At 40.5% G+C, this 21,432-nt stretch overlaps 2 protein-coding genes and 1 long non-coding RNA gene across 4 annotated transcripts in view; 1 reads left to right on the forward strand and 2 right to left on the reverse strand.

Annotated features, from left to right (window-relative positions):
* LOC138964590 (alpha-aminoadipic semialdehyde synthase, mitochondrial-like) lies at positions 1–18,855 on the reverse strand. 2 transcript variants are annotated; one of them, XM_070336589.1, is made up of 13 exons: positions 18,723–18,855; positions 18,111–18,215; positions 17,582–17,705; positions 15,362–15,472; positions 14,753–14,861; positions 14,452–14,528; positions 14,080–14,143; positions 13,464–13,637; positions 12,859–12,954; positions 5,451–5,560; positions 5,059–5,147; positions 4,066–4,242; positions 1–3,520 (listed from the first exon to the last, which is right to left on the reverse strand). In XM_070336589.1, the coding sequence occupies exons 2-13, from the start codon at positions 18,193–18,195 to the stop codon at positions 3,405–3,407; spliced, it is 1,332 nt and encodes a 443-aa protein (XP_070192690.1). In that variant the 5' UTR covers positions 18,196–18,215; positions 18,723–18,855; the 3' UTR covers positions 1–3,404. The 2 variants fall into 2 exon arrangements, with proteins under 2 accessions (XP_070192690.1, XP_070192689.1); XM_070336588.1 differs by lacking the exon at positions 18,723–18,855 and having other exon boundaries at positions 18,111–18,709.
* Positions 7,394–12,514, reverse strand: LOC138964588 (uncharacterized). The gene is made up of 3 exons (XM_070336584.1): positions 12,236–12,514; positions 10,473–10,694; positions 7,394–9,066 (listed from the first exon to the last, which is right to left on the reverse strand). The coding sequence occupies exons 1-3, from the start codon at positions 12,454–12,456 to the stop codon at positions 8,898–8,900; spliced, it is 612 nt and encodes a 203-aa protein (XP_070192685.1). The 5' UTR covers positions 12,457–12,514; the 3' UTR covers positions 7,394–8,897.
* LOC138964598 (uncharacterized) overlaps positions 14,502–21,432 on the forward strand; it is a 14,496-nt gene continuing 7,565 nt past the window's right edge. Inside the window, exon 1 of the long non-coding RNA XR_011455152.1 lies at positions 14,502–14,603. This is a non-coding gene — a long non-coding RNA (uncharacterized lncRNA). The remainder of the gene's footprint in view (positions 14,604–21,432) is intronic.

The following is a 21,432-nucleotide window of genomic DNA, read 5'->3' on the forward strand; positions in this document are numbered from 1 at the left end:
TAAGTGCATCAGTTATATTTATTTTTTTACTCAGTCAAAATGTCAATCAACCATACAAGTAAAATCGGATTTGTTTTATTGTAACGAGTAAAACAAATTAACAATACCATAATTAAAGGCTTCATCACATTACAACTGCAAAGGCACAATTACTATATGATAACTGAAAGAACTAAATAGCACTGAATTTATGTAAAGGTAATTGTTTTCTGCTTGAGTACATCGCCGCCCGGAAATACAAGTGCCGTATATGTCTAAAAACCCAATTTAACAGGAGACAAAAAAAGAGATTATTTCAGTCTCATTTGTCCAACATTTGTTGATTTTTCTTACTGATCATCCTTCGGAGTCGGTAAGTTGCCCTGTCATAATTGTTTTTCGAAAAATGACTACCGTATTTTCCGGGTTACAAGGCGCTAAAGCGCATCCCCCTTCTTTAAAAAAAAAAATTGTAATCCAGTCACCCATTGGGCCCAGGGGGCCGATAGGGCGCACCAACATTGAAAAAGTATACCGGTAACAAACGGTCGAAGAATGAAAATAAGCCGCACATCAAAGGAAGAATACAGAGTGGAAATATGTGTGCTCTGTGTGTGCCGCGAGATCAAAGGCAGGTCCATTGTGATAGCTGGGTTGCCTTGCATTTTTTCACAATGACCGTAGTCCGCCGCTTGTGCAAAACGGAGTGAAACTGACGAGCCTGTTCAGCGCGGTAGTTGTTTCGCTGTGCTGCATATAGCACGCTTTTCTGTACCTCTCTTCGTTTTAACTTTCTGAGCGTGTTTTTAATCCAAACATATCATATCTATATGTTTTTGGAATCAGGAACCGACAAGGATTAAGATGAAATTGTTTTTAAATCGATTTTGGAAAATTGATTTTGATAATAATTTTTATATTTTTAATTTTCAGACCTTGTTTTTAATCCGAATATAACATATTTATATGTTTTTGGAATCAGAAAATGATGAAGAATAAGATGAACGTAAATTTGGATCGTTTTATAAAAAAATAATTTTAATTACAATTTTCTGATTTTTAATGACCAAAGTCATTAATTAATTCATTAATTAATTTTTAAGCCACCAAGCTGAAATGCAATACCGAAGTCCGGCCTTCGTCGAAGATTGCTTGGCCAAAATTTCAATCAATTTGATTGAAAAATGAGGGTGTGACAGTGCCGCCTCAACTTTTACAAAAAGCCGGATATGACGTCATCAAAGACATTTATCGAAAAAAAGAAAAAAATGTCCGGGGATATCATACCCAGGAACTCTCCTGTCAAATTTCATAAAGATCGGTCCAGTAGTTTAGTCTGAATCGCTCTACACACACACACGCACGCGCACACACACGCACACACACACAGACACACATACACCACGACCCTCGTCTCGATTCCCCCTCTATGTTAAAACATTTAGTCAAAACTTGACTAAATGTAAAAACGACTACCGGTATTCGAGATGGAGGTGAGTTCTTGTCACGTTTTGTTCCCCATGGTTTTTTCCCAATTTTTTTTTTCTTCGTATTTCATACACGGATTAGGCGCTTCGTTATACAAGACGCAGGGGTCAAACTCGAGGAAAAAAGTCGCGCCTTAATTATGACCCGGAAAATACGGTATTTTATGCATTTTGAAGAGAATGTTGAATTTTTTTTGTCAAAAAGTCGGAAATAATACTGCCGTAAGTCAACTTACAGTCATTGTATTGAGAAATAGGCATAAATACAACTGAGGTAAGTCGACATACGTCATTTGTATCCAGACTGAGAGGAACCTCTTTACAAGAAATCAGAAGTTACGGCAATTGTATTGCAGGTTTTAGTAATAGAAGTGTGTTATTAAATCAGCACCAAGCACTTTACATTGTTTTACCAAGAAGAAATTTACAATCATCGTATGTGAGGAACGAAAGCCCATTTCTAGCAGTGCCCATTTCTAGCAGTGTGTTTTGGTCAAAATCCGCAATACAAATTAAAGCTATAAGTCGACATACAACACTTGTATTTGCGGCAAATGTGAAAAAATAACAATACAGTTGACGTAACTCAAATTACGGTATTTGTATTCCCGCCAGATACTCATTAACTTGACTTACAGTGAAAGTATTTTGGGAATAGCTCTCCTATTTTTACAAGGAAGTGTTTAAGACTTTGCGAGGTTATGCCCCTTGCCCTGGCGATATGGCATACCAAAAATCTCAGAAATGCAAAATTTGTAGTTACGGCACTTGTATTTCCGGGCGGCGACATAAGACATGTACATATTTTAATCAAGCAAAGTTGGAAAAATGAAAAATATCTGGTCCAACTTCTGCTTTAATAACAGAGGGGAATAACAATATTCATACAAAATATCCTAATTATAAGTACTGGCACTGAGTAACAATCTCATTGAAAATCACAGTTGGTGCTGAAAAACACTGATTTGAATAAAACAAATATCGCAATTAAGCAAAACTGACTACATGTAGATTTTATAAGGTAGCTGACGAGCTGTTTATCGCCGGTTTCTTGACTCTTCCAGCTTTTTTCTTATTGCTTGTTATTTCCAACTATGTTATTATGCAAAGCACTGACTATTTTCTGGCTGAAAGCTGATTACATTTTACACAAAAAGCTGATTGTAAAAATAAAGAAAGCTGATGTTCTTCCGGACGTTTTCTCTCCTCTTAATTATATATATCTATATGTGTACTTTCCAATTCCCAATGTGTTTGTTATTCTCACAACCTGCTCTTTCTTTCATGTCAAAAGCTGAAACACACAACAAAAATATGGAAAATTCTCCTGGGAATGAACAACCATGCTTGTTTCATTTAAATGATCTACCCATTCCAAGATATTTTCCTGTAATGGTTGGTATACATATTCAGCTTATAGACGATTTTCAGAATTAACTCTGTCAGGATTTGCAAGCAATGTGGATGAGTTGCACCCCTTACCTATTACAACCAGAAAACATGTGGTCAACCAGTTAAAGCGACGATCGCAATGAGTAACTGACTCCAATGTATAGGTTTTGCATGTATGCATGATGTCCTTTTCTTTTCAAAATCTGCACATCGGAGCCACAATTTACTTGATGGCCTACAATGTTTGCTCAGCCAGCATGTCAGTTTTCAACACCGCCGTGACCTTGACCTCAAGGGAAACTCACTTGACCTTAGACCAACCACGTCAGCTATCACTAGGAACAAGGGATCCGGCATTGCCGGGACAAATCAAAAACTCCGATGTGTATATATTCAAAAGTAATGGGGTCATATCGAGTGGACACTGCAGCGGCATAAATGTATAGATATCAAAGTCAGTTTCCTGTTTGTACGAGGTAAGGGGCGCAACTCTTCCACAATGCTTTTAAATCGGGGTCATTTCTGGAAAACATCTATTTGTGATTTTCATGTGGTGAAAACTGATTCGGTGGCTGTGATTCCAAAGTCTTTTAGAGCCGTCAGTACTGCCTGGTAGATGTCTGGGGTTGTCGGGAGCACCACACCACTCTGCTTTATCTCACCTGAAAATCAAAGTTCACAGTAAATGATACTGTTTTATTGGGAGAATTTTTATGTTTAAAGCTCAGCCAAAATCATTCATCTGTGCTAATGAGATGCAGTGGTGAATAGGGTTCAAAGGAAAACAGATTCTTTTGGTTGAATGGATTACTTGCATCAGACAGTTGATTAGGAAATTTTTCCCAATAAACATAAAACTTCACACACTATTCTTTAATGCACACAGAGCATTGATGCATTTAGAGTATAAAATTTACTGCCTAAAAAATAAAATAATAAAATCTCAGGGAGGCGCTAACACTTAGGCATGATCATTACTTTTCCTTGAAGATTCAGACCTCTGTTTTTTCTCCACTCAGTTGCCTGGATACTGGTAAAATTAATTTGAGTTCAAAAGTGATGGCACATCAAATTCTTTGTATAAGTCATTATTTGTATGTATTCTGGCGTTTGTCATGAATTCACTTGCTCATATGTTGTTGGACTCTTTAGTCTTAGCTTCTGACTCGGATTGACGAAACATGACAAGGTGGATCTCTCAGTTTACCTTTGAGGATCATCTGTGCAACAATCCCCAGAGGGTAACCCACAGTTTTGGCCATGGCTGAGTGACCACCAGGGTCTCCGTACACCACCAGACCCACACGCTTCGTTTCCTCTCGTTGCCCTGGCAACTGATAGGTGATATCGTGCTGCATCACTATCATGTCACGCTCCTCTGGTCCTGCATGAACAAAAAACTTGTATATAGTGTACTGTCAAATGAATGTGTTTGTGGGGGATGGGGGGGGGGGGGGGTAGGATGGAGATAAATTGTGCTTGTCTGTGTGAGGCAGATTTCAAGACATATGGAGTTGATACACTGTACTTATGTTTTTGTTTGCGTTAAAGTCAGGGGAGGGGTAGTGTGTCTGTTTGCGCCAAGTACAAGAGTAAGTGTGTGTCTGTGTACAAATAAACAATCCATATGCAGGGGCGGACGAGGGGGGGGTTTCTGGGGTTTCCGGAAACCCCCCCCCCAGCCAAAAAATAAAAATATTTTTGTGTGTTTTTTTGGGTTGAGTTTCAATTTTGTGGGTATTAATCAGTGACAAAATCTGCTGCCTGGAACTGGTAATGATCATCCTCAGAATGCACCAGCTTGCACCATTTTGCATCCTTTTTTTCAAAATTTTCCGGGGGGGCATGCCCCCGGACCCCCCTAGCAAGCTAGGCGCTTCGCGCCGTCGGCTCGGCGCTTCGCGCCTTCACACCCATATCTTCACAATATACTTTTGGAAACCCCCCTCATAAAATGAACTGATCCGCCCCTGATATGGGACATAACAAAAAAAATAATAGTTTTTTTTATATGATTTATGTTAGAACCCGCTTTTTAAAAATTCTGATTTAAAGACCGCCCCTCCAACACACACACACAGCTTTTTAATCCTTTGCTTTTTTTAGATTTTCTGTTCATTTATTTTTTTTTTTTGGGGGGGGGGGGGGCAGTCTTAAAAGGGGGTGGGGCGCAAAGTTCCACTGTAAAACTAAAACCAACTGTAAGCCAGCGAGTGCAGCAGATGAGCAGCCAGCGTGTCAAAGGGTGTCTTCTCTTTGGCCAAGAGCGTGTCTGACAGCAGCCCCAGACTAAAACACACAGAAAAAGGTGTTGGACATCATTCCTTATTTCTGACTAATGAGCAAGCCTCACAGCTTGTCATGATCAAGCTGGATGGCTCAAATTTATTTGTGTGAAAGGGAGTTTCTTTCTCCTCATATTCTTTCAACATCGACACTGAAAGCAAAAAAGAGGATCATTGGTTTTTTAAGTCTCTGATGACAAGGACTCCGCTTTAAGAGTAACGTAGTTGGGTTTTTTTGTTACTCGTGTCAAACATCCTCACTGCATAAATAACAAATATTTTGATAAGATTAGCATTGATTACTGACCCTCTCAGGGCTTCCAATCTGCTAGTTGAATGTTCGTCCTTTGACAACAGCTTTTCTTCAACATCTTTCATATCTGTTGATCCAGTGACCAGGTAGCTCATCAAACTTCTCTGAAGGAAACCAGAAACATAGAAAATGTACAAAAATGTTACTTTGATGACATGTCCACATTATTAACTTTGTGTGCATCTGCCACAAGTAAAAGTAATGTATTAGAAAGTAATGAGCGAGGAGAAAAGTTGGAACCATCTTGTGTAAGTGAATAAAGAATGCTCATAGCGTACAGAGTTGGGCTAGATGCAGCTGTATTTATTCAGTGTTATGTAACAGAGTGCATGAAGCACAACAATACCTTTGGAGACAAAGCCAGTCAAACAGGATTGAGAATTTTTGAGCTAAATAAATAGCCCTACAAAAACTGCCACAGCTACTTTAAAGGACAAGTCCAAGGTTTTGAAATATCTCCAAAAGCTTGAATATCGAATGCCAAATGTTATAAACATCTCAGGAAAAATATTTTAAAAATTATTAAAATTTTTGTTGTTGTTGTAATTGAACATTTATTATTGGTGGGCTAACCAAGACAAGCCGCCTGGGGTCATGTTGTGGTCACGTGATTTTTGGTTCACTGTGACGTCGGTTCACTGTGACGTCACAGTGTTTGTTTTGGTTCAACCAACGTGGTGTTCATGCATGTGTAAAAGTGATAACTGGGTCCGGAAGAATGCCTCATAGGTGTGCAGCCGCAAACTGCAAAAACACGCAAACAACAAGCGGCATTTCCTTCCACAGATTTCCTACCAAAAACCTAAGTTTGTTATCGAAATGGGAGATGTTTCCACAGCTAAAGCGTGCGCATTTAAAAGTGTCTGGCAAAAGCAGGTTCATTTGCAGTGAACATTTCGTGCAAACCGACTTCATCAACTTTGAGCAAAACAGGTTGGGGTTTCAACCGAAAAGAGTATTGTCGCGATTGGCAGTACCCTCCGTTCAAAGCTGCTTGAAGGTCAGTGTACTTTGATTGTAGATGTAGTAGATGTTTTTTGTTTTGACCATGCACCCACATATTGGTGCGCAGCAAATGTGAATTGGTGCAGATTAGTGTGTCTTGGTCCGGCTATTACTGCTGGATTACAAAGATGATGTATTGACGTCGAAGCGCCACAGGCAACACTGTTGCATAACGGTCTGAGCTGAGCTGTGGAAAATGGGGGCTGGGCAGGAACAAGAGCGGGTGGGGGTGATAGGGGTGGGGGGTGGCGCGGCAGATTAAGAGTAACACGTTGTCAGTTTTGTGTGTGGAGACATTACACAATATATGTGCCAAGCGTGGGGTAAATATGATCGCAAACTCCAAATGTAAATCCATGACATTGACAGTGTTTGCTTGAATTATAATTTACTATGTATAAAATATCTACTGTAAGCGTGCAGTTTTTGCTACTGAAAGACGAGAGATGTGAGAATCGTGCATGTGATTTGTCTGCATTGACTGAGACACGTAAAACCAGCTTATGTGTTGAAACTTACGCATGGATACACACATGATAATATCCATACGTCTTTCAGTGGGTATTTCAATTTTCAATGTTCTGAATAGGTCAATAGACAATACCAGACCAAGCATACTTTCAAATCAAATTATCATTAGACTAAGTGTCTTTCTTCTTTTACTTCCAGAGGAAAAGGGAACTGTCACGATTCCCAACGGCAAACGATGAGAACAAAAGGACACTCCATAACAAGCCCTGCTGTACTTGCCGCTGTCACGAAAAACCGCCAGTCATCAAAATATTTGCCTGTGCACAGAGTCAACCCACAGCAATGTGAAAGGTGTACACACACACACACACACACACACACACACACACACACATACATATACACACACACACAAACACACACACACACACACACACACACACACACATGCGCGCTAAATATAGAATTTCATGTTTTTATTATGAGCATGAAAGTTGCAAAGGATGAAGTGTTCTTTCTGTTTTAAAGGGTCACAAACTGATGATAAGGTACACCCAGCACCTCTTGTTCACATGAAAAAGGTTGATTTCTGCCAGCAGACGGATCCTGAAGAACCCAAAGGAAACCGACAACCGCTAGCAGTGCATGAACATCTTTTCAAAGTTATGGAGGAAGAGCCCGTCAGCGAGTCAGACGAGGAGGAGGGAATGGTGACAGACCGAGAAAACGAGGACTGGGAACTCAGTAACCAATCCGAGGAGAGCTGTGACATCACTGGAAGGTACAAGCTTTTGTCATGAATCTTCTGTCGCTGTTTCTTAGTTGAACATGGGGAAATGCCCAATGTCCCGTTTCACGCTTAATCACGAATTTCGCTATATCTCATGTACATTGTTGTAAACATTCCCACCCCCCACGAAAGAAAAAAAAAGATAAAAAGAAAGAAAAGGGAATTTATGCAACAGATCATGTCCGTATGTGATTGTGATGTATACTATTTCTATGTCGTCTGCTCCTGAAGCAGACAATGTTGTTTTGGAGCAACCCGGATGACACGGGGTGGGGTTACGTAAAACAGAGGATGATGGGTACATTATAAATATAGCCCACAATCATCCTGACTGTAAACAGTGACAGCCGAAATATTAGCTGAGTTTTTGAGGAGTAGAAAAGCGACAATAATCCCGGCGAGTATCATTGTTTTTTAAGCTTTTCTGTTTTGATATCGTACAGGTCACTATCATGGGCTTTCAATTGAAGTGAAAAACTTCATGAGAGTGGTAGTTATAGTGTGAAAAACCTTCCTGTACTACTCTGCAACAGTTCTGACCTACTTTGGAAGCGTGGGTATTTGTTCCTTCTGTCAAGATGGTTGAACGTGCTACAGTTTTGTTTGTCGGACACTCGCATGCACGAAGACTTGGGGAATTCCACAAATAACCTCTGCTTTCAGTTTCAATGATCTCTCCCTTATGAGTATGTTTCTGAGTCATAAATTCACTATCTGATGCAAAAGTTTTGACAGACCTGAGTTTAGTGGAACTCCCACTCTATGTCCTAAAAAAGATATGTAACAAAATCAAATCTTAGAAATTAGAAAAATATATAATAGTGAGGGTAAATTTCTAAAAGTTTAACTTCAAGCAGTTCATTTAACCAAGAAAGGTAGTGAACGTTGTAACACAAGAGGGGGGGGGGGGGTATATTTAATGTACCCGTTATACATTCATACCGATGCATATCACCACAAACAGTTATTTCTTGAGTCAAATTCATCGATTTAATTTGTATTTCTATTTGCGGGGCACAGGCTATGCTGACCGGCTCACAGAGTATCTGATGCGGGAGTACACCAACAGCCCCAGGAACCTGAACTAAGTTTGTGGGATCATGTGGACCATGTACCAGACCACCTGGCATCCCAGTACCATCGTCCCACCATGCAGGAAGCTGTTCAACACAGGGTCACACGATTCCCTCCAGCTGGGGGAGTTTGAACCCCACTCTTCCTCCGTCTGGGAAAGTGTCCCTGATCGTTTTCACGGCACAAGCTGGTAGAGGCACCCTGATGCTTTTGCCTAGAAAACCCCAACACCATCGCACCAGCTGCCTGTAGGCGACATATCTGTATTTCCTGCGAAAGCAAGAAAGAAACAAGTGGTGTAAAGCAATCCCAGAATAACATTGAACGCACTGCATTTTTGTCACAAATATAATATAGGCAAATATTTAAAATCTATATATCAATAACCCGTAGCAGGGGCGAACCTAGGGGGGGGGGGGGGGGGGGGGGGGGGGGGGGGGCCCGGACCCCCCCCCCCCCCCCCCCCCCCCCCCCCATCCGTTTTTTTTTTTTTTTTATTTTTTTTTTTTTTTTTGTAAAAAAATAAAGGGCTTGTGCTTTCCTTCCTTCCAAAATGCAACATGCTTGAAACTGACGAAAAACTCAAAGGAGAGGCCTCCGATTGACCTAAAAAAATAAAATTCCTTCAGCATCTGGGGGGCGAAGCCCCCCAGACCCCCCACCAGGGCTTTGCCCCTGGACCCCACCGGGGCCTAAGCGGCCCCTGGACCCCTGCTCCAAATTGGAACCCCCCCCCCCCCCCTTATCCACAACTAGGTCCGCCCCTGCGTAGCAAGAAAATAGATTACAATTTCATACGAAAATCGTATAGAAAGCGTGTGGAGCGATTCCTTGAAAATGATTGCTGGGATCTTCATGAAACTTTGCATTTAAAACCTTCCAGAAGATGTCTTCCTTTTTTTCGATATATGTCAGGCGGAAACCTCCTTTTCTTCATCCATAAAAATAAAGATATGACATGTTCACTTTAGAAATTTGTGTTGGAATCTGTTATGTAGGTATACTGTATGCAGGCAGTTATCGGACTATGACCAATGTCCGCCAAGTTCTATTACTGTAGGCTTTCACCAACGATCATCAGCTACACACCCATTCTAAGCAATGAGGTACATTTCCGATGTCAAAACTTAAGAAAAATTAACAAGCTCTAATCATACTGATAATTATGTGGATAGGGTGGATTAATGTATTAGTTAATTATTTGTCAGGGGAGTTACAATTTTGTTCGTCATTTTTTTTAATCGGAGTACACCTGTCGTGGGGAGTAACTTTCTCACGTATGAGTAGAGTAACATATTCGTACGAATTGTTTTTACTCCGGAGTAAAAATCTCGTAAGATTAATATCGTGCTACACCGGCAAGTAAGAAGTGTACATACTGAAGAATCCCACATCAATTAAATTGTATCTTGAAAAGTTTGTGGGTGGGTGTTCAGTCTTACAATAGGTTTTGTATTTATTTCACACAAATGCTATTGTTTCCCAGTTGCTGTTATTTTCCACTGTTAATGTTTATAATGAAGATTTAATTAGATTCGATGTATTTGTGTCTAGTTTACGTATCCGATCTGTTTATTTGTGTAATACAATGTACTACGTATTTCACTCTCTTGTCAGTGTAAGAATATGCAAATATATCCGAATGATAATCTTCTGATTTGTGTTGTGTTACATACTCATGCAGATCGAAGTTTAGACGCCCGTAGTCCTGCTTGTACGCATAGTATGCGGTCTCCAGGCAGTAGATGTCCAGACACACGGTACGAAAGCCAGGATGTGCTGTGATGCAGCCTACCTGCTCTTCCAGGCCTTCTACCTTCTGTTTGATTTGTCTGACGTCGTGGCAACACACACACTCAACAGAAGTTGGCATCCGGCAGCAATGTCCGCACTGACACCTGAAACAGTAGATCACTCTGTAATCATAACAGCATGCCCCGTTCACATAGGAGACACACACAAAAAACCGGGTGATTCTTATGTATGCACAACACTTACCATGCTTTACAGAAACAACACGAACAGTACCATTAGTCGCGGTTTCACAATGCATGCAGTGTTAGTACCCTTCGAGTGAATCTAACAGGGTCGCTTTTTAACACTGACCACACATCGTGACTGACCTGGCCACTGTAAAACAGAAACAATGTCCTGTCTCCTCAAGGTGTTTGAAAATACTCCTGCACTGTCTTTTGAACAGTGTCCCATGTTGCGAAACAAAACAGACCAAACATCAATCAAAAGAAGGGAACTGTTGTGTATGCATTTTTGGATATTTCTGAGAAAGCTTCTTTTGTTAAAACGACTAGCGGTATCACTCCATCACACGATAAACGATCACATTCACAGAATTCGATTTCAGCCTGCTTCTGTTGGAGCCTGGGGAACATAGCCACTACACAATGGTCGCCTCATCACGGGTATCGCGCGTGCGCACACACACACACACACACACACACACACACACACACCCACACACGCACAAACAAATTAATCTTTGTTCATCACTGAATTATTTATTTTCAGATCTACGATAGATCTTCCTAGTTTTTCTGTTGAAATCGGACACACGCCATTATGCCCCCCTCCCCCCCCCCCCCCCCCCCCCCCCACCACACACACACATCCTCCTATTCAACAGAACGAAGATTGTTTTGAAGAGTTCTTCAAAAACATACCGCTTCACTCAAGATTAAATTCTGCACTGATTTATAAAAATAAAAAAAACCACGCTTTGTCTGCATCATTCACAACAATCCTTGGTATCGTCCCAGAATTGCATTTCGTTCATTTTCAATGCCTACTCGAAATGTCCTTCTACCTTTGAACAAACTATTTCCCAACCTCCCTACTGACCAAACAACATCTCTGGCACGATTTCCTTCCTAAAATAAATACACAAAATCACCACTTTTAGACCATAACTCATGTCCTTCCGTCGTTTTACAAATCGTATCATGGCAGATCTAAAATACATAAAAAGGTTACAGGGGAATAGGCACATGTAAGGCAATATTCCTGATATATTGAAATCACCGCCGCCATTTCAGAAAGCTCCCTTTTACTGTTTTGTGGTTCCATGCATTACCTAAAACGAAACACTGTGTCTTACTGTCACGAATCAGTGAAAATATCATCAACATCAATGTCATTCTGTACGAGAAAATGGCATTACGCAATTTGACTTACTATCAACATGTTTTGTTGTGTAAACGGAAAAAAAAACCATGCTTAGAATTCCCAGAGGGGAAAGAGATCGTCAAGTGTAGGCAACACTGCAGATACATTTATTCTGAACTGTCAGTCCCAAGTAAAATATCCAAGTGGTAAGAAAACAAGACGCTTGAAAAGCTCAGCTTAGCATAATCCTGGCATGCTAACATACCAACAGAAGCACAAGAACTGATGAGTGGAAAATACAACAATAGTAATCACATACCAGTCAGTGTTGCCGATTCTGCATGCTGGCTCTGTTACGAGCAGCGTCTTGTGGCCTTCTTTCCTCGTCTTTCTTCCGTTGTTCAAACTGGTAGGAAGAACGATAGCCTGGCTCAAACGTGGTCCGTCGTACTCCTCCTCTTCCTCGCTGTTGTAAATACTGTGAGTGGCCATCTTGTTCGAGCAGTGTGTGACGTAGTAAACACGTGTGCAAAAGGTCATGAGCCAAGACTGCGCGCGCGGTGGAACAATTCGGAACAGCAAAAAAAGGTTTCAAAGTATACTTTTGGGGCTTCTGTGTTCATTTTTACACATGCAATTGTGGTTAATGAATTAAAAGTGTCAACGTATCAAAAGTGACCCTAAACCTTGGACTTTTCCTTTAAAGGCTCCTAAGAGCATACAAGGAGACAGCAGCAACCACATCCAATCACAAACAGAGCTCTACAATTGACAGGTGTCTATAGCGGGCGACATATATAAGAAACGTCGAGCTTGTATAAATATCGAACGCTCTTCACCAGCAGATAACTATGCAGAGCCTGCTGTGAATGGTGACGCAATAGTCTCCCTGTCACAGTTTAAGTTACACACAGAAAACACAACGCCATGCTTGCGACCTACCCAAGAGAGGGGTGGAGCCTCAGGTTGGAGCAGTGGCAGTGACTCTTGGCTGTAGAGACCAGCCTGAATCAATCCTTTCACTGTGTCGCAAAATCCCTGTAGCAAAAAGAGAATGGTAGCTGTTCCACTCAAAAGATTGCCATATACACCAATTCAGGGACACATTGTGGAATATACTACAATGCTGCAATCATTCTTCTTCTTCTGTGTTCCCAGCTGCGATCATAATTGAGAAAGAAACAAAAACGCTCCCGCAATGAGTTCAATCTCTAAATCAAGCAAGCTAATGACGATCGAGCTGCATTGTTGGCTTGATAGTGCAGTAGTAAACTTAACTTAACTTAACTGCTTAATCTTTGATGTTTTGTTTTCTTGTTGGTTTTGTTTTTAGATTTTCTTGTTGTTTTGTGACAGCTGGGCCAACTAGTTCTCTGGTATTGTAATTTAGGAATCTGATCATCCACAATAAGAGCAGATATATAAATGCAAAAGAAGAATTAACACAAACAATGTCCTAATTACCTTTAATTGGTTCACCTATGTCATTCACCCTGCCTGTAAATATACCCATTACACTCATTACTGTAACAACACTGAGGGCTTACCTTGTATCTGAGAGTGCCCCTGAAGAACGTGCTGACTGTCTCCAAGCCATACGCTTTGAGGTAATGGGGGTACATTTTGTTTGGGTGCCCCTCCAGCTCCACCCCGGGTAGAATGGAGGATGTGTCCACTGGGTGCGCTTTGTTAATGAGCTCAGATGCAGGCACTGTCACTTTCTGGAGGTAAAACGGAAGAAGAAAAAATATAAATGAAATGAATAGTAATTAATTTGTAAAAAGAAAGTTTCATCCCAGCTAGATTTGTTAAACATACATATCTCTCATTTAGCATGCTTTTCATGTAAATACACTGACTGCATTAAAAAAACCAATAGCTCCTTTGGGTACAGGCCCTGATGTTTTGTCATATATATCGTCACTGCCGGCTAACGACCAAAGCACATAATTATGCTGTTACTTTTTCACCAATATTTAACGCTTTGAAAGAGGGTGAGGATTTTAGCTGGATACAGTAACAAGCTTGAGCCACAATAGCACCAACAAGAGTGTTGATCAAATCAGTTTTTAATTTGTCTTTTCTTTTTTCTTTTTCTGACTGTCCCACCACCTGCAGTGACAAACACTACTTAATCCTTCACTCACTCTGCATATTCCATACCTGGCCATTTTGAATGTAACCAGCTTCACGACAGGAAGCCATCAAAGCTCCTTTGGGGTTCCAGCTGCGTACAACAGAGAAGCAGTATGTTTTGTATCAGTTGAAATAGGTATAACATTTCTCCCGAACCTAACCTCTGCAATATAATTTTAGCCTGCATTCAAGTCAACCGGAGAGCCGGAGTGGCACAGTGGTTAGAGCACTTGCCTCTCACGCTGGAGGTCGTGGGTTCAATCCCCACCCCAGTTATACAAATACCCGATTTTTCCGATCGCCGTGACAGACTCAACCATGCATCAAAACTTTTCTTAAACAAATGGGAGAGATCTGATATGGGGTACATAAAAGCTGAATGCTAATGAACATGCAGACCTGAACTTGTATTGCAGAGGATTGTCTTTACTTTCAGGCGCTGGTAGTCCTCCACACCAAGACGTGAAAGATGTCACCTAGTGAAACAAAGTAAACACTTCATCAGTAGCCTGTGATTGTACTTTCAGCATTTCAAGTTCAACAAACACAAGGTACATTGTATTAGATATCTTGCCATAATTCTTTTCAAAAGTGGATGCACACAGTTCCTCATTCTTCTTCTTATTTTTTTTTTCTTCTGCTCTTTAAACCTCATAAAGTCTGAATGTGTCTTCAGTTCTTGAATGAGGTTAGCACTGACCTGACCTTTGCTGGCAGTAACCTTGTCAATGACCTCCATAGCCAGCATGTGATCTAGGCCAGGGTCAAGGCCACACTCACACAGCAAGAGCACTCCTGAATCCACTGCTCTGAAACATTAGTTTAGACCTTTACAAACATGAAAGGCTTCTTTGGTTGATCTTGAAAATATTTATCATGAACGCAAATCTTCATTGGTCATTTCATACTTTGTCAGAATCAGGTATTTATGGTTATACCAGCAAAATATTATAAAGGAAACTAGGACAGCTGCAAAATATTGGTACAAAACATGCAGTGCCCGAATTGAATACTAATTGTACTTTTAGAACATTTGTGATCATGCTTTCTAAGCTTAAACATTTGCTTTGAATCTGAGACTGTTTACATACATGTGTGTGTTTTATGTAGGCTGGACTTGGGGGGGGAGGGGTGTTAGATTATCTATACACTAATAGATGTTCAGATTCACGATGAAAAATAAACCCTGTGCCAAAACCAAAGATCACAGCTCTGAACTAGCTTGCAATAACTGAAAGTTTGTACATTTACAGGCTTGTTCCACTGAAAAATAATTTTACATAAAAAAACCACCACAGAATTCACCAACCTCTGATGAATCTGCATGAGCTCCGGAGAGATGTAGGATGGGTTTAGCATATGTCGGCCTTGATCCACACACATAGCAGCAACTTGGGGCATCAGGGGAGGTGGAAGGATGCTGAAATAGTTAAAACAATAATGTGTGTAATTATCACCTTAAAAAACAAGCAGTAAATTATTGGAACCTTTAATTTATAGCAAAACAAAACATCACAATCTCAGGTACTTCCATCCAAATGGCTTCAAAGTAGACAGACAGACAGACAAACATTTATGATACAAAAATGCATCACCACTGTACAGACACCTACCCCCCCCCCCCCCCCCCCAAAACAAAACAAAAAACACCAAAAAAACCCACTATAGTGTGTATTGTTTTGTCCACCATGACAGAGAGTAAATATTTTTCACAGAAACGATCAGAGTGACTGCCAAGCAAATTCAATATTATTCAGTATAATCCAACTGATTAAGGAAAAACATCTGCTGTCTCTTCTTTAATTCCAAGTACAGCTGGAGGGTATTACAGCAGTCCCTGCAATGTACGGCCCCCGGCGTGAGCGGACACCTGACATGTACGGACACATTTGCTCGGCACGGAGTGTTTTCCTTCTATATTTGCCCCCCCTTAAACGGACACCTGCAAAACGTGGACGCGGACACTCATTTTCGGTCCCAACAGCAGGTCATACCTCCAATATACGGACAGACCATCGTCAAATTTTCACCACAACAAAATCGATAACAGAGCAGTCTGGCTCTTACTACAAAGATCACAGCCGCAATGGCCTGATGACAGTCACTGATAACTTGAGTACACGTGTACCCATCAGGAAGGGGGGGGGGGGGTAGTTTTGGTCAGGAGTGGAGTACATGCGAAGATGCCAACATGAAACTGCACTGTGCTCTTTATTCTTGTCTGTTGGACGTAAACAACAGAAACCACAGTCGATGAAGGTCCTGAGCGAAAGAGAGTGAAAAACAGGCCACAGTTCTCAGCATCGCGTATTTGTGTGTAACCTCTTTCATAGACAAGATACTCTTGTTTCCCCTCAGCCTTGACCAGTGAGTCGGTTGCCTAATCTGTGAACCCTTCAGTTGTCTTGCTTTGTCAAAAGTTAGATACAGTCAACTCAGTGGTTTTGCTCTGACTGAACAGTGCAGCTGGCCTCTCTGGCCACAGCCCCAAACAGTACATGGCTGGAGGGAGTGAGAGAGATGGGGGGTAGCTGGCTAAACTCTGTGTTGTGTCCGGTGTCACTGCATGTCTGCAGGAAGAGCATTGGAGAGAAATAGAGAGGTGTACTCTTCCACACAATTTCCAAGCATCAGTTGTCTCGGCTTGGGGTAGGCATTTGTGAGGGAGAATGGGAGCTGTGTTATGTACAGTCAGAGACATAGATAGAATGTATGTCTCTGGTACAGTGTATTTCCGACTGAAGAGTGAAAAGTCACTGCCATGCCACATGATCGGCATGCAGTCAATAAAGCCAGACAAGAAGAAAATAAATTACATGATTATGACATGCAGCTCTATCTGCTGCTATTTATTCAAACTGGTTTTCAAGCTTATTCTTGCAAAGCATCTGCACACGCTCCTCTGTGCTGTGATTGTGTGGCTGCTTTCGTATGTCAGTGCATGGTGAGTGTGTTCACTGCCTTGAGGATTTATTTTATCTCTTCTTTTCAACACTTTTCATACAAATCATTTTTACAGAACGTTTAAAGAAGTATTAGGAGTTTATTGTTATTGTTTAGTAACCACAAGAAGTGATTAGCATAGACTCAATCCTGTTGTTTGTGTGTCTCTGTGTGAGTGTATGGGGGAGGGGGTGGTGTGGTCACCCCTCCCGTGACCGGACACCTGCAATGTACGGACAGTTTTGCTATGGCCCAAGGGTGTCCGTTCATGAGAGGGACTGCTGTAGCTAAGAAGTGCATTGTTTTGCAACAAAAAATACATTTTGTTAAAACTCATACTTTCAGAACTGTACATCAGTCATATACTCAGTCTGGTGTTTTTTTTCATAACATTAAATTTAACTTCGATGACATTGAACTTGATGTCAAGCATCAAATTTTCCTAAATACAATGTGGAAATGGAAACCAGTAAAGTTGCGGTTAATTTCTTCTATTGCATTGTTTAGATGTTTTGTGTGTGTGTGTGTGTGTGTGTGCGTGTGACGCTGGTATAACTAGGCAAGATTTTGTCATATTTTTACAAACTTGATAACTAGCTGATGCTGGGAAATGAGAGCAGGTAACTTTGGATCAGCAACATCCAAACAGTGGCACACAACATCAGGGTAGCAGCCCCTGACTGACTGCACTTCTGTCTCCAGACATGACACTGAAACAAATTCCCCTAAGATTAGAGGCTGTGATAAGTGTTCAACATAATTAATGTCATACGCTGAGTAAAGGAAGAAAAGAAGGCAATGTAAACACAAAACAAAAACAAAAAAACTTCTACAAATATTGTCTATAATATGGCTAATAACAGTATATATAAAGCTTTGAAAGCATAAACTATGCATGCACTCAAAAAACCGTGGCAGAAGTTTCTCCATAAGTAAATCATATTTGGTTCACAAAGTGCATGTAGTCTTTCTTATTAATTCAGCTTGCATCGGATGCTGATTACTCATTTACTTCATGATTTATGTTGAAACCAAGCATTTGGTGCATGCACATTTAATCTGCACACATACACACAGAGACACACACAAAGTCAAACACACAGACATATACTCACCCACGGTAAAGGAGATTTTGTGAAGATGCAGGTACTCAAACAGAGGCCCTGACACCATCCCCGCTCCCAGTACTAGCACTGTCATCTTTACTACCTGGTCTGTATCTGACAGTTTACAATGCACAACCAACTTGATCAACTGTCCTATAAAAAGAATATAAAAAAAAACACACAGCTGGCAAAAGAGAACACTGAGATGCCACTTAATTATGATTAGCATTTGTTTCTTCTAACAGGAAGATCAAATAAAGATACTTTATCGGCATTTTCTAACAATGAGAACGAAATCAGAAGATCATGTGGAAGATAACTAGAATACTTGAATCACTAAAACATTAACTGTTAACAGCGTCAGTCATACACAGTGACACACAAAACGAAGTACCAGAGCTTCGGGAATGAAAATATACTCTAAACTAACTAAAGCAGTAAAGGCTATGGACACCACCACCACCACACTCTCTTCCTCGCTCTCTCAAAGGCAAGTGCGCACAGACACACAAACTCACACGACACACTAGTCACAAACTATGTTCATGGTTCTTTCGACGATATTGGATAATTTCCTAGCTTTTCCAGACTATGGAAATGATTTTGTTATAGCTGACCTACCTCGAAATCGTGTTGTCACCAGCCCAGAGTGAAAGTCCACAGGGGACACCACTCTGTGCGCTGGCGCTGACAAAATGGGTGTAACCTCCCTTCATATGGCAAGCACTGAGCAATCTGGTTTCACAAGCAGCGGACAGTTACATTTTTGAGTCACTTGAGAAAAAGTGACTCTATGTAATCGGTCAGTGTTAGTCTGTCCGGCCGGCCGTCCAGCCGGCCGTCCGGCCGGCCGTCCGTAGACACCACCTTAACGTTGGACTTTTCTCGGAAACTATCAAAGCGATCGGGCTCATATTTTGTTTAGTCGTGACCTCCAATGACCTCTACACTTTAACGATGGTTTCGTTGACCTTTGACCTTTTTCAAGGTCACAGGTCAGCGTCAAAGGAAAAATTAGACATTTTATATCTTTGACAAAGTTCATCGGATGTGATTGAAACTTTGTAGGATTATTCTTTACATCAAAGTATTTACATCTGTAGCCTTTTACGAACGTTATCAGAAAAACAAGGGAGATAACTAGCCTTTTCTGTTCGGCAACACACAACTTAACGTTGGGCTTTTCTCAGAAACTATAAAAGTGACCGGGCTCAAATTTTATGTGAACGTGACTCATTGTGTTGTGAATAGCAATTTCTTCCTGTCCATCTGATGCCTCATATAATATTCAGAACTGCGAAAGTGACTCGATCGAGCGTTTATTTGTACCAAGGATAAAAGGCCAAAGACGAGCCGCTCGGGCGGCCCGTCAATAAAATATATATATGACTAAGTGCCAAAAGGTGCGCACGAAAAGCGGACAAAGGGGCTAAAAAATAAAAGTTGACAAACACGACTGATATTGTGATTTTTGTTAAGACAACAGATGCTGGAACCCAATTACGAAAAGAAAAGATAAATTTACCCAAATGATTTTACAAATAACGATAATTTTGTTCGTTATATCATTCAAAACGGCACTGAGTCATAGCATTAAGGTTATCTCGCACGTTTTTAAAGCTAGGGCTTTGAAACTTGGCACACAACCAAAGTATAATGACCTCCAGGTATGGTGCACATCACATTAAACAACATTGAATTTCAAGGTCACAGCGGGGTCACATCTGGTCCAAATGTGGAATATTTTCAATTTATTCAGCGCGTTTATAGCACGAGTTTTGAAAATACACACAGTTCTAGTGTATAATGTTCACACACGATTAAAGTCTGGTTGAAAAAGTCAAGGTCACAGCAGGGTCGCGTTGAGGTCAAACATATACATTTTTCAATGAGGTTTTCTCATATGTTTTTGAAGCTAGGGCCTTGAAACTTGGCACACTACGCAAGTTAAATTAAACCTCATCAAATTCCAAGATCACAGTAAGGTTAAAGATCCTTTAAGGATATTTTCTAAAAAAGGTGACCGCCTGGTTAATGTTTGTCAAATTTCAAGGTCACAGCAGTGCCATCTGGCTTAAACTTTGAAAAATTGTCAATTTCTTCAACTAGTTTTATAGTGTTTGAAGTCATTCACACATGATGAAAGTCTGGTTGATAAAATCAAACGTCAAGGTCGCAGCGGGGTCGCATTGAAGTCAGACACATACAATTGTCATTTTCACGAACGCCTTTTAAGCAACACCTTTGAAACTTCACACATTTCCAAAGTTTTGATGTTGTTTGGTTATAATCAAAGTGTGGTCAATTTCCATGATTGAGAGCATTCAGAGGGGTCAAGTTGAGGTCACACAAAAAGTGATAATCTTTATAAGACTCACGTTTGCTGCTATTGCTCACTTGACATTGGTGAAAGTGCTTATTTTATAATTGTTGATCTTGATGTTTTGACCAATTAATATTACCAGGATCAACCATACCAGATTTCAAAGTCCAGAAGTTGTCAAACCTCAAACCTGTTGGAAGTTTCAAAGATTTAAGCATCAACAAATTTCTATTTGATTTGACCTTAAATAACAGATTTGACCTTAAATCTTAAAACAGATCAACCAGACTTTGGTTTTATATAAATTGAAGTTCAATACAATTTCCTTTTTTTTTTACCCACACGAGACCCTGCTATGACCTTCACATTTCTCAAGGATCAACCTTGAATTCTCCATGTTGAACAATCATTAAGCAAAAGCGTTGTTTGAAGTTTGAAGGTTCTAGCTTCAAAAATCTCTGAAAAAATATGTTTCATCCGTTTTCTGAACCACATGTGACCCAGCCGTGACCTTGAAATCTGACAAGGGTCAACAAGACTTTTACCATGCATGGGGGCGATTAAACCCCAAATGTGTGTGAAGTTTCAAGGTTTCAACTTAAAAAACGTCTGAGAAAAATATACATTTTCCTTTTTGGACAATGTGTGTTGCACGCAAGACAACACGACAAACGCTCGTGTTATCATTCTTTTACTTTAAGGTCGACTTGCGTGCCCGCTCTTTCGCTAATCTCAATTAAAATTCATCTTGGAAGTTCGGTTTTATTACGCTTTTAATTAAGAAGATTAAACTAAGACAACAAATAGTTAGTTTTACCCATTAAACTCGATAAGGTAGTGACATTTTATGTTGAACGCAAGATGGTGTCGCACGCAAGATCTGAAAAGATGTTGACGACATAATTTCAACACTTGATAGCGCATTCGTGGTTCGTGATTTCTTCACAAATTTTGAACACAGAATGTGTCACGTGGTTCCGTAGATGAAGTAGATCTTTGTACATGTAA

Source organism: Littorina saxatilis, linkage group LG4, assembly GCF_037325665.1.
Source record: "Littorina saxatilis isolate snail1 linkage group LG4, US_GU_Lsax_2.0, whole genome shotgun sequence".
In the NCBI taxonomy this organism is placed as follows: domain Eukaryota; kingdom Metazoa; phylum Mollusca; class Gastropoda; order Littorinimorpha; family Littorinidae; genus Littorina; species Littorina saxatilis.

Coding starts and splice junctions, on each gene's coding strand:
- LOC138964588 (XM_070336584.1), bottom strand. CDS start 12,456: ATGACCTTTTGCACACGTGTTTACTACGTCACACACTGCTCGAACAAG. Junction 10,695..12,235: donor AGAATCGGCAACACTGACTG/GTATGTGATTAC, acceptor CTACTGTTTCAG/GTGTCAGTGCGGACATTGCT. Junction 9,067..10,472: donor CTAAACTTCGATCTGCATGA/GTATGTAACACA, acceptor TTGCTTTCGCAG/GAAATACAGATATGTCGCCT.
- LOC138964590 (XM_070336588.1), bottom strand. CDS start 18,330: ATGCTAATCATAATTAAGTGGCATCTCAGTGTTCTCTTTTGCCAGCTG. Junction 12,955..13,463: donor GGGGCACTCTCAGATACAAG/GTAAGCCCTCAG, acceptor TTTTTGCTACAG/GGATTTTGCGACACAGTGAA. Junction 3,521..4,065: donor TGCACAGATGATCCTCAAAG/GTAAACTGAGAG, acceptor TTTGATTTTCAG/GTGAGATAAAGCAGAGTGGT.